This window comes from Nesoenas mayeri, assembly GCF_963082525.1.
Source record: "Nesoenas mayeri genome assembly, chromosome: 5".
Taxonomy (NCBI): Eukaryota; Metazoa; Chordata; class Aves; order Columbiformes; family Columbidae; genus Nesoenas; species Nesoenas mayeri.
Window position 1 is genome coordinate 1,527,693 of NC_137548.1, and position 12,835 is coordinate 1,540,527.

General features: G+C 48.7%; 1 protein-coding gene across 2 annotated transcripts in view; it reads right to left on the minus strand.

The window, feature by feature from the left end:
* MDGA2 (MAM domain containing glycosylphosphatidylinositol anchor 2) overlaps positions 1-12,835 on the minus strand; it is a gene marked incomplete at both ends in the record, with an annotated part of 309,300 nt that overhangs the window by 65,576 nt on the left and 230,889 nt on the right. For both annotated transcript variants that reach the window (XM_080345156.1, XM_080345155.1), the window contains one exon: positions 2,802-3,095. In XM_080345156.1, coding sequence (XP_080201282.1) covers positions 2,802-3,095 — 294 coding nt within the window. The remainder of the gene's footprint in view (positions 1-2,801; positions 3,096-12,835) is intronic.

Here is a 12,835-nt window from a genome sequence, read left to right on the forward strand (position 1 = left end):
TTTGGACCAACAGATATGAGCTAGGGCAGCAGTTTCACTGCAAAGTTTGCTCTGTGGAGCAAACCAGAGTGATAACAGTTCTCACAAATACAAGCTCTTCTGACACCCCAGAGGATGAGAATACACCCAGCTACCAACACCCATGGACACATCTGCTTGCACACCCCCATGCCATATACAAATGGAAATCATTCACTTATAGAGTGTTTCATTAAATATCTGTCCCTGTTTGTAACTGATAGAAGCATCTAAAATAAACATTACAAAATTACTGGAAAGAACAGTTTTTTATGAGAATTGAATAAATGCAATGCTAGTTACGGAAATGGCACTGATGTCGACGTGAATACATATACTTTCCTCCCACAGGAAAAATAATCAGAGCTTTACATACTATCTACTTTGTCCATTTGTCTCCAAATTGTCATTGCTGGGGTCTAAAAGAAGTGAGTAGAAAGCTAAACAAGAACAGATTAAAGAAAACTCCCCTCTAAATGCCTGATATACTCCTGCCTACTATAACCATTTTCAAGTTGTTTCTCTCATCGCTTTCAGAATACACGGACGCAGAGCTTAAAATACAGAAAACTGGAGCTTTGTTCCTCCTTTGCAATATTGTACAGTAATAGCAATCTCATCAATGCACCCACCCGATGCCTTTGGGAGTCACCCCAGAGGCTGTCAGGGCTCAGCCCTGAAGAACGCAGCCCATGGGATGTCCGCATCCTACACCCTGGGGAACAATGCCCATGATTCAGACCCAACCGTCCCTTCCTCTAACATGAACCACACAATCACATCCCTGGGGAACAATGCCCACGATTCGGACTCAACCGTCCCTTCCTCTAACATGAACCACACAATCACATCCCTGGGGAACAATGCCCATGATTCGGACTCAACCGTCCCTTCCTCTAACATGAACCACACAATCACATCCCTGGGGAACAATGCCCACGATTCGGACTCAACCGTCCCTTCCTCTAACATGAACCACACAATCACATCCCTGGGGAACAATGCCTACAATTCGGACTCAACCGTCCCTTCCTCTACCATGAACCACACAATCACATCCCTGGGGAACAATGCCTACAATTCAGACTCAACCGTCCCTTCCTCTAACGTGAACCACACAATCACATCCCTGGGGAACAATGCCCACGATTCGGACTCAACCGTCCCTTCCCTAAAATGAACCACACAATCACATCCCTGCGGAAGAAAATCACAGCACCCGCGTAAAAGCTTTGGAATGGAGATGGGGATAAATGACGCGGAGCTCGCTGGATAAATAGCAGAGTTTCTGTGACTGCGGAAGACTTGACCGGGCTCTTGAAGCCCTCAAGAAATGAGGTCCTGAAGTCCTGCCTTGGCCATCGCTCTGTGCATTTGCTGTTTGCAGCTGCTGGCGTGGATTTAGCTCCGGAGCTTCCCAATGAAGCTCTTGCTTACCCAGGAACACCCTCCACATGTGTATTTGCACATGAGCTGAATCACTTGAAGAAGCCTCCATCACCCACACCTCCATCATCCATGTGTCTGTTCTCCACACATCACCACAAGCAAAACAAAGCCTAACTTTATAATAACCAGCCACTTTCCTCATTCATGAGGACCATCACTCCACTGTTTCTCCCCGTGATCCTTTTGTGATCTCCATGGAAAGCCAGACCTCCCGTAGCATCATCTGACACCCAAGCCATTTTCTGCAACCTCTACAGACGCAGCCAAAGACCCTTCTGTTCCCAACTTGGACACATCGGTACAGGTGGGATGAAGCTGCTCCTAACACCCATGGACCCACAGCCCACGCGAGAAGGCTCCAATTCACAGGTTTGACCTTTGGGAGTTTCTTGGTGTCATTAATCCTGATTAATCCCCCGCCTGCTGGCTTTTTTTGATAACAAAGCTCTGCCTGCACCCCAGTAAACAGCTCTTATGAAAGTGCTGCACATACCACAACGTGTAAATCAAGTGCATAAATGATTTGTTATACAACAGACACTGGAAAGAAACAAATCAGTTGATTATTAGTAATAACTATGTATACTGGAGCATCTCATCCCTGGAGGCCCCAAAGAGGTCAGTCGTGCTGAGCACAAAACAGCGTTAAAACAGCAAATCTGTCATCATATTTGGGTGTCTGAAAGCAGAGTAAATGAGGGCTGCACAAGCCACTCTGTAAAACAGCGAACATGAGCACCAACGATACAATAGACACATGGAAGTCATTTAGTGAGCAACTTTTTCAGATGCACAGCAACAAAGAATGGCTTTTTATTTCCCATCAACCGTATCAAATCAGACTTTTCATTTTCCAATAATAAACGCTGAGCATTTTCACAACCATTGATTTCCCCATAGGTTTTCCTTCTCGTTCCTGATGCTGATGGTTTATGTTCAGAGTCAGAGCAGAATATGCAGATTGGCTCTTCGTCTCTTTTATTTTTCTTGTTTTACACAGTGTGAACAAATGAGATCAGTATCAGATCTGCATTTCTAGAAATATATCCTTCTATCTCATGTGCTTGTTCCTGTGTCAAGAAACGTAAAGCTTGGCGTTGGGAAAATAATGACTGCCTCATGCTTTTTGTTTAAAAGTATCAATGCGATTCATATGTCATTTTTACTCCTATATTTACAATAAAATCATGGATTCGGGGACCTGAAGAGCCCAACAACACAGCATCGAAAACGTGACAACCATGAGAGTCTTGTTGCTGTGAATTTAGGGGAGAAATAAATCAACTTCTTTTCCTCAACAAAACCACCCGGCAAGAAAACAAGGGTCTACTTACACTGCACGATGAGCTGTACCAGCGCTTCCCTGGGCTTCACGTTGAACCCGTTGTACTGGCTGGTCTGGCACCGGTAGGTCCCCGTCATCTCCCTGGACACGTTGACGATGCGGAGGATCCCGTCGTAGCTCTCGGTCTGCATCGCCCCGTCCGGCATCGCCACCTCCTTGTCCGCTCGGGACCACAGGATGATGGGCTTGGGCTTCCCGGTCACCTGGCACTGCAGCTCGATCGTGTCCCCTTCCCGGGTCACCAGCGGGGACTTCTCTTGAGGAACAGTCAGGTTGGGTGGGACTTCAATGGAGAGACAGAGATGGTTCAACAATTAGCACCAGAGAGACAGCAGGTGACTTTCTTGCTTGCACAATAGTAATTATATATGAAGAATTAATTTATACACAGATAGCAATGTAACTATATATATTGGAAGACAGCGCAACACTGCTATATTTAAGAGGAAAGGTGCTCAGCTGCTTGAAGTGGTTAAAATAAGATTTAACAGCCCCAGGCCGGACACTTATTTGCCTCCCTGTGCATATCTGATGTATCAACACGCTGTAGCAGCGTATTATACACCAGCGTGTATCTGACATTCCAACACGCTGTAGCAGCGTATTATACACCAGTGTGTATCTGACATTCCAACGTGCTGTAGCAGCGTATCATATACATCAGTGTGTTCGGCCCATCGGTCACAGCTCACACTTTATCACTGCAAATTCTGGCTTTCCTTTTTATGAGTATCTGGCACTAAAACCCCTTTTTTATAACAGACTGGCTGCTGATTTGATCCAGCCCGTAATGGCCACGCAATGAGGGAGAACCGTGCCAATTCAGAAGCTCGGCTCAGAATTCAAGGCCTGAAGCCGAAATGCAGTTGGCGTCTCTCTAGCACAGGAGGTTCATTAAAATGGTACATTTTTCATAGAGATTCGCATTAATGAATCCAGAAGGAATATGCGAACAACTGCTTTCTGCAGGAGGCAGACATTCCCTCGGAGCAGCAATACCTGGCACGGCCGCACGCTGCCGGCGCCCATGGGCCCGTCCTTCCTCCTCTCCGGTCTTGCAAGGGCAAGATTCTCTAATTGCCTCTCCCAATTAGCATCCACGGCTGAATCACCAGCGCTCAGCGGTGATGAGAACAGTGAGCTCACTGTGCAGAGACGCTGCTCTGCAAGTGCTTGATCACAACAGAAGCGCCTGGCAAAGGCCTCGGTGTTTGCGTGATCCGTGAGCATCCACCACGGGTCCCATCGGGGTGCTCCCTCTGCCTCCATCGTTTAGGTGACAACTCTTAATAATTACAAAGCACTGGGAGCTCCACCAGCCTGACAAGAAGGGGTTTGCCACATCTGTTATCGTTCCTGTCTCACAGAATCACAGAATCCCAGAATGTCAGGGGTTGGAGGGCCCTGGAAAGCTCATCCAGTGCAATCCCCCCATGGAGCAGGAACACCCAGATGAGGTTACACAGGAAGGTGTCCAGGCGGGTTGGAATGTCTGCACAGAAGGAGACTCCACAACCCCCTGGGCAGCCTGGGCCGGGCTCTGCCACCCTCACCCCAACAAGTTGCTTCTCCTCTTTCAGTGGAACCTCCTGTGTTCCAGTTTGCACCCATTGCCCCTTGTCCTACCATTGGTTGTCAACTCATCACATATTTATTTGGTTTATAGCCGATCTCTTCCTCCTCTCTTAGAATCATAGAGTCATTTTGGTTGGAAGAGACCCTCAAGATCATGGAGTCCAACCAACACAAGTGACAGGTCCATCCCTGGAGCCGCCTGTGGTCTCCAGGTCACACGTGGTGCCTTTGGTGCCGAGGCCCCGTGTTTAGGGGGCTGGTGTGTGGGAAACTGCAGCGGGTCTGTGGAATCCTTGACAGAAAATATGAGAGTAGAGATCAGCCTTGAGATATGAAGATTTACCCTTGAGAAGGATGGGAGTAAAGGAGTATCCGGAGAGAGGAGAGATGCACCCGTGAGAGAGAAGGGGATGGAAGAATAACATGGATGATAGAAAAATTAGCCAATGAGATGTTAGTGCTGTAACTTGTAACCAATAGTGAAAAGACACATGAACTGGTAGAATTGTATAAAAATGCACTTGTAGCAATAAATGGCATCTATTACTTTCATCTTGAAAGAACTTGGTCCATGTCGTTTGTCCGTCTCAACCGCGACACTGGTGTGAAGATACAGCGAAGTTTGCTTCAAGCACCGCCCACCCTCTCTTTCCTTTTGCACCTTCTGAACACTCAGCTGCCCTTCAGGGTGTCCTGTTCTGCATCACCCGGAGACGCTTTCTGTGTGAGCGCCGCTCCTCCTCGGAGCGTCACCACCCCGCGCTGGCCTGGCCTGCAACTGCTTTGCTTGCATGCCTGGACTGACAAGATACAGCCTGAACTGCAGCTCCCGTCCGCAGGGAAATAATCAAAGGCTGTTTTCAGGCCCCCAGGGACAGAAACAACAGACGTACGCCAGTGAGAAACAGTTCATGTTTACCCCCAGGATCTAGAGACCACAGACCTGACGAGCCTGCTCGGAATCAGAGTTTAAAGCAGGGATTTCATGGGGACCAAAATGCTGTTTTCAGCTGTTTTGAAAGCTTTAATAACTCCTGAATATGGTGGAACAGGAAGAAGTGGTTGGGTTTGGAGAATCTTGGAAGGGTTTGGGTTGGAAGGGACTTACAAAGCTCCCCCAGTGCCCCCCCTGCCATGACAGGGACATCTGCACCAGCTCAGGTTGAGGAGGTTGAGGTGGGGTTGAAGTTGGGTCAAGGAGGTTGAAGACGTTGAGGTTGAGTGGGGGAGGTTGAGTTGGAGAGGTTGAGGTTGGGTTTGTAGAATCTTGGAAGGATTTGAGTTGAAGGGACCTTCCCAGCTCCCCAGTGCCCCCCTGCCATGACAGGGACATCTGCACCAGCTCAGGGTGCTCAGACCCCGTCCAGTCTGGCCTGGGATGTCTCCAGGGATGGTTCAGCCACCACCTCTCTGGGTACCTGGGCCAGGCTCTCACCACCCTCAGGGCAACAATCTCTTCCTCATGCTGTCCTGGTGCCCGTGGGGTGGCTGTGAAGGGGAAGGGGAGCAGGGATGCGGGTGCAGCTGTGGTCTCCCGCGGACACGCATCCCACGGGGAGGCTCCAGCGCTGAGCTCCAGCTGTGGGACCGGCCAGCGGCAAGAAACGGCACCTCGGAGCAGGGCAAACTCAGAAATTTGCATGCTCAGAGCAAACATGAATCTTATAAGGAAGAAAACAGGAGAACAGACCCTGCTCCTCATGGTAAATGTGGCTTACAGCGGCATTTGAGAGGAAGGAGAGCGAATGGCACAGGGTATGCATCTCTAGGAAAAAGAAGAAAACAGATGCATGTCAAAGGGTCCTGTGCAACCGTGAGCGAGTCACTTACCGTCCCTTTAACTCAGGTTTCTTTCGAAAAAATAGAGATAACAGCACAGAAAGAGCTGCAGACTGTGAGATAAGGACCACAGACTGAGGGCTGATGAGATGGGCTGTGTCAGCACCCAGATGGCAAGATACCTTAAAATACCCCGGCTCATCTTCTCCTGTGGCCTTTTGCAACACAACCAGTTTGTCATGGTGTAAGTCAGTCAATATATCATTATGGTTTACTGTACTTATTAATGTTCTCATTACTGGAAACGGCGTAGGCGAGAGGTGGGACAAGGCCACCCATGAAAACAAATCATCGCATGGGTGATGCCTGACTGCAGCTTCCACGCACCCAATCTGAGGGACCGTGTCCACAACAGTGAGCTCCAAATAGGGTGTCCCTGCGCCCACCGCAGCGGTTATGGCTGTGGGTCCCCCTTACTCACATATTAATTCTCTGCTGTCTAATTAGGAAGATGGACAGCACTGAATGTTTGATCAAGGAGGGGTTTCGGGACAGTTTCCCTTTTTACACCCATCTATTTATTTTCACAAATGCACAGGTACTTAATTATCTCCAAGATGTCTATTTTGCTGACAAATTTCGGTTAAATTAGCTACAGGGCCAAAAAATTTCAAGGTGGGTAGGGGGCTGCCATGCACCGACTTAGAGGCATTTGCACCCTGATCGGGTATGAATTGTTTTCATAAGGAATAAAGCTAAAGAAAAGCTACAAAAGAAAGTGAAATCAATGCAATACTCACTGTGGAGACTCCTTCAGTGGTGCCCAGCGCCAGGGTGAGGGGCAACGGGCACAGACTGAAACACAGGAGGGTCCATGTGAACATGAGCAGAACCTTGTTTGCTGGGAGGTGCCAGAGCCTGGCCCAGGCTGCCCAGAGCGGGTGTGGAGTCTCCTGCTCTGAGACATTCAAACCCCCTGGACCCACCTGTGTGATCTGCTCTGTGACCCTGCGTGAGCACGGGGGGTTGGACTGGGGGATCTGCAGAGGTCCCTTCAGCCCCAACCAGCCTGGGGGTCTGGGATTCTGTTGGTGAACGAGGGTGCACGAGCTAAAGTGCATGAGCAAAAGTGCACGAGCAAAGGATGCATGAGCAAAGGTGCAAACACAAAGGTGCACGACCCAAGGGTGTGGGAGCAAAGGTGCTGCTGGTGGGGTGAGCAGATGTGCCAAGTAGGTGAGCTGAGTGTTGCCAGATGTGCCATTATGCCACCAGCTGTGCCAGGGCCCTGCCAGCTGTGCCCTGATGCTGCACACTGTGCCAGAGCACCGTCAGCTGTGCCAGGGTCCTGCCAGCTGTGCTAGGGTGCAGCCAGCTGTGCAGGGCCCTGTCAGCTGTGCCCTGATGCTGCCTGCTGTGCCAGGGTCCTGCCAGCTGTGCAAATGTGCAGCCAGCTGTGCCAGGATGCATCCAGGTGTGCCAGTGTCCTGCCAGCTGTGAAATAGTGCAGCCAGCTGTGCCAGGGTCCTGTCAGCTGTGCCATGGTCCTGTCAGGTGTGCTCTAATGCTGCCTGCTGTGCCAGTGTCCTGTCAGGTGTGCTCTAATGCTGCCTGCTGTGCCAGTGTCCTGCCAGCTGTGCCAGGGTCCCGTTCCCAGCAGGTGCTGCTGTGGCACAGGCAGAGTCTGAGGGGCTTAGCCCTCCCGGCTGAGGCACCAGCTCATCTCCTGCAGCACCAGCTCCAGAGACTCCTGCAAATAAAGGTCAATTCTTTTCCTGCTTGCGTAGAATCCTAAATCAGTATAGCCTGAATTTGAGACAACAAGCATTAGCTTATTCATGCAGCAAGTGGCTTAACAAGTAAGTTAATACTCTTAGCAGTTCAATCTGTTTCCTAAAGCAGAGGGTTATCACTTGAAAAACAAAAGTGTTAGTAAGAATAAAGTGGCACCTACTTTAAAAACACATCCTACTGTGCTTTGGAACGGGCAGAAGTGCAAACGTCAGAGGACTGCAGCTGATATATGTCCACTCCTGGCTCTTAAATCAAATGGTCTCAGACAAGCTTGGCCTCTGAGAGCCAGTGACTCACCAGAAGGTCAGATGGCACAAGGTATCACTGTAGCTTGTCCTTCTTTAAACTTTTGTTGGGTTAAACTGCTCCCTAGGCAGACGTGTGTCTGTGCTGGAGACAGCAGACCAGACTAAACCCTTCCATCTCATCTCCTGGGGCACTTCTGCTGTAATTCCATAAGACCTTTGATCCAGCAGAGTCACCATGTCTACAGGAGAACGGGGGCACGACCAAAGTAGCTGTTTCAAAGAAAACACCCAAAATGCGTGAGCCTAATACGTTTATTCACTGTGTATTCTGGGTAGATACAATCTAGTTCTAGTCTAGACCTTTGAAATCCTGATGGGTCAGGTTCCTACTTTGAACCACCAGATTGCTTAATTAATTGCCAAAGAGGTAATGGCAGAGGCAAAAATCTGCTCACACTGACATCGTCCAAAGGGGCAGAAGATGACCAGCGGGACAAGGACAAGGAGGCCCCAGAAGTGGTGACCCCAGGGGAGTTTTTTGGGGACAGCACCATTCCTGAGCTCTTTGCTGGGAATTACACGTGGTACAGGTGAAATCGGGGCTTCTGTCCCTCCTGTATTTCCCCAGGTGCCTGAAATGGCAGAAATTGAAGCTGTGGCCTCAAAGCAATGACTGTCAGTCTGAGCGGTGATGCTGGGAGGAGCCGTGGGCTGCTGTGACCAGGCTGCTTAGGACGGACTAATTGTAATAACTACTAATTACAGGATAAAGTGGAGCAAAGGAGTGTTTGAGCTGCATAGCAAGAAATAATCCCTACTGGAGATTACTCAGAGATAATCTCCCCAAAGAAGTGTTGGAACTCACGTTGTTCAAGTAATTTAAAACCAGCCGGGATAAGGGATATTGAAGAATCTGCACTGTACTGGCCAGAAGACAGAGGCGCAATTATTTGTGTATCCTCCTCCTCTAATATTTATGAACCTGAAGGTCTGAATCTCTAGTATTAATCATTCTCTGCCCGAGACATGCCTTTCAGTCCCTATTCATGATTCATACTCCTTATGGGATGGAGGGGTTCTTTAAGGCAGGGCAGACTGAGCTTTGGCATAGGGTGCTAAGTTGGTATAGGGAACATATTGGAGCAAGATCATTTAGCCTTTGAAGGGCAGCAAGCGATAATTATCCAGGTTCTCTAGACGCTTCAGTAAACAGAGTCTAAAACTGCTCAGCGTCCCCTTAATGTGCATTTCTTTTAGTAGAAATGGTGGGGAATGCCAAGGAGCGGATGCTGAAAGTGTCTCTGGAGGTGAGAGAAGAGCCATGGGGGACAATTCTGAGCCAGCCAAACAACCGGAAAAACAGCTGAAGTTGAGAACTTACTTTAACCTTTCCACGGCCTTTTGTCACCTCGAAAGAGGGTTTATGCAGTTACTCGCCTGGAAGGTGAATGGAGTGATCTGTAAGGAATTCACGCCGTCATTTCACAGTCCGTTCTGTTCTCAATCCCCCATGTGCTGTCCTGCCCGGACGTAAAGGAAAGAAATCACTGCAGCCCGTGTTTCCTTGGGCACAAGTGGAGACACCAACATCAACCACAGATTTCATGGTGAGGGCTTGGATAAGAGGTCTCTTAGGCAATAAAATCATTCCAGAACCAGTTCTTAGACCTCAATGTACTTCTAATATCTCAAAACCCCGCCTTACTCTGCAGCCAGACCCTGAAGAGGCACATTTTAAACCCAGGACATACACAGCCAGTGGTGAATGAGCCAAATGAGCTTGCGGCGCTCTCGCAGGGTCGTGCCGAGGAGCTCCATAGGCAGCAAGAAGTGATGAGTTGAGTCCACGGCCCTCCAGAGAAGCATAAAGAGACTCTGCAGCCAAAGAGGTGTGTGCTCCCACAAAGTCAACCCGCGGCGCAGGAACACGTCCCCAAATCCAGATTGGCGGGGGAAGCAGTGCAGGCAGCCCAGGCGCTCGGCCAGCGATGGGGAGCGACCGCGGCGCCCAGTCGCACCATTCACCACACAAACCTCTGCACATTAAGCACTAAACCAGAGCTATAAAAGAAAAGCTTTTTAACTCAATCCAGCGTTTATCTGTCCCTTCTGTCCACCTATTCCTTTCAAAGATAAACTCCACAAAGAACGGCTCGCAACAATAATCAATTTGCTGCAATAATGAAACGCGTATCTGTTTTCTGGTATGTCTCAGGGTTGCCTGTGAATGATCACTCTGGACAGTGCTTAAGGTTTACAAATATCCTAATCGGACCACTAATTATCTCACAAAAGGCATTTTTGCATTATGCAAAGAGGTAGCGCTGTGACTTCAATAAACATTTAGAACTGAAATGAAGGTCTCCTTTATGTATCATCAAAGGAGGACCAGAGGACACGTACTTCACAAGCAGATCAAGGCCGCGTGTCTTAATACATCAGCCTGGATGTTTAATTAATTCATTATTTAACAGATAGCTGATGGGTTTAAGAGGGAAGCGCTCTTACACTGCAGGGAGGATACACAGCCTCATAGGTACCACTCTCTCTTCGAGAATTTCTCTGTCTCTGGCAGCATTCACATAAAACCAAATCTATGTGTTGACATGTGTCCTGGTTTTGTTAAAAACAAGTTTCTCTTTCAGTGAATGTGCCTGTCAGCTAAAGCTTCATATCAGCTGCATTTTCCTGGAGAACCAGACACGTTTTGGTAAACCTACCAATGGAATGCAAACTTATTGATAAGCATGGATGGACATCTTGAGAGAGGCGATGAGAAACAAGTGACCAAGAGACTGACCAACTGTGTATAACAATCCATTCACGTGAATACTTCATATAAAATGGGAGATCACGAGGATCTCGTCCCTTTCCCTTTTTTCCTTTTCCCCTATGGCGACATTAGCAGAGGACCTTGCGAGTCGTCCCTGCGAACCGAGGCCAGTGCCAGACTGAATCCAGCTCCGGTTGGCTGCAGAGTCCAGTCCAGGACTTGGGCTGCCGGCTCTGCAGTTGCTGAGACTTTCAAGATTGGTTTTGTATATTTTGTATTATTTTCTCTATTCTTATTAGTAGCATTAGTAAAACATCTTTAATTTTTCCAACTCTCTTCTCTCTGTTCTTCTTTTCCTCCCAATCGCCTCTCCTTAGTGGAAGCGGGGAGAGGGAGGGGCAAAAAGGGGAAAGTGGCGAGGAGAGGGGGTTAACGATACATCTGCCAGGGTTTGATTGTCACCCCGCAATCTTAACCCTCGACAACATGACGAGCCTCGGAGATGGGACAGGAGAGCGGGAGGCACCAGCCTGCCCTGTGCTCAGGCCCAAAGCCATCGAATCATAGAACTGTTTGGTTGGAAAAGACCTTTAAGATCACTGAGTCCAACATCCCCCCCGGGACGTGCCTATCACAGGTACCCGCGGTGGGAATTAACAATTAACTAACTAACACTTAAAGCTAACACTTAGAGAGCCAACCCTTAACCCACATCACTACTGCCAAGCCTTGCTTAGCTCTGTGTAACTTATTGTACGAGAAACAGGAGCTCGCAGATCCTTGCAAAGATAATAATCCTTGGTGCATCCTTGGGTGAACTAGAGAACAGAAACTTGGGCACAGGACAGGAGATACGCCAGTTCAACCAACCCAGCAGTCTGAGTCCAACCCACTCATCACACTGACCAAAGGTCCCGAGTGCAGAGCAGAGGACCCGGGGTCACGATCCCTGCGATCACAACCAGGAGGAGCCGGAGGTGCACACTGTGGAAATGTCTCCTGGACTCATTGTCATAAGAACCGCCTTCCGGGGACAGGTTATGAATATGTACAGGCGTTCCTAAAACTGTCATGAATATGTAACTCTTTACTGCATTTAACCAAGCTCACAGCTACTGGAAATACACACGTATTAGGTGGAATTATTCCCCCGTGTGTCCAGCACTGTAAATAAACATACTTCTTTACAACCTCACAGGTTGTACAGTAATTTCCGTGCCTGAGCACGTTCTCAGCACATTTGCAGGTTCGCCCAAAGATGAAGAATTTCATTGGTATATTTGCCATGTAGAATGTCTAATAGTGCCCACGCTGGGCAGCAGTGAAGCAGCAGAAGGAATCTGAGGAACAGGAGAGTCCCCAGCACATCCAGCCCAGGAGCACCCGCCGTTTCCACCATCCAGCCCCTCCAGGAGCAACCCAGAGCAGCAAAGCCAGAGGGAGCAATAAACCAGACCCTGAAACACCAGTTCCCTGCACAATCCCACCTCCGGGGGACATGAACAGAGAACAAGCCACAAGTGACAGATGTTACATCTCACCCTGTACTGATAGTGATTTTAGGGGGATAAAGATAGCCTAAGAATCCATAGTGAACTGAGCAGACCACACATCACCTCGAGCCTTATTCTTCCTGCTTTGAATACAATATTTAAGAGAGAAAGATCACTTACAGACTAACACACTCTCCTGACCCACCTCTCCTTTTTGCCCATTTTACTGTGTTTCTGTTGCTGTGACATGCACACAGACCCAGAAGAGCCACCCAGTCTTTCCGTGACATTTGCCCAAGGTTGGTTTTATGGATGACAGGGCTTTTATAGGGGAAAGATTCAACATTTGAGGCTTCATTTC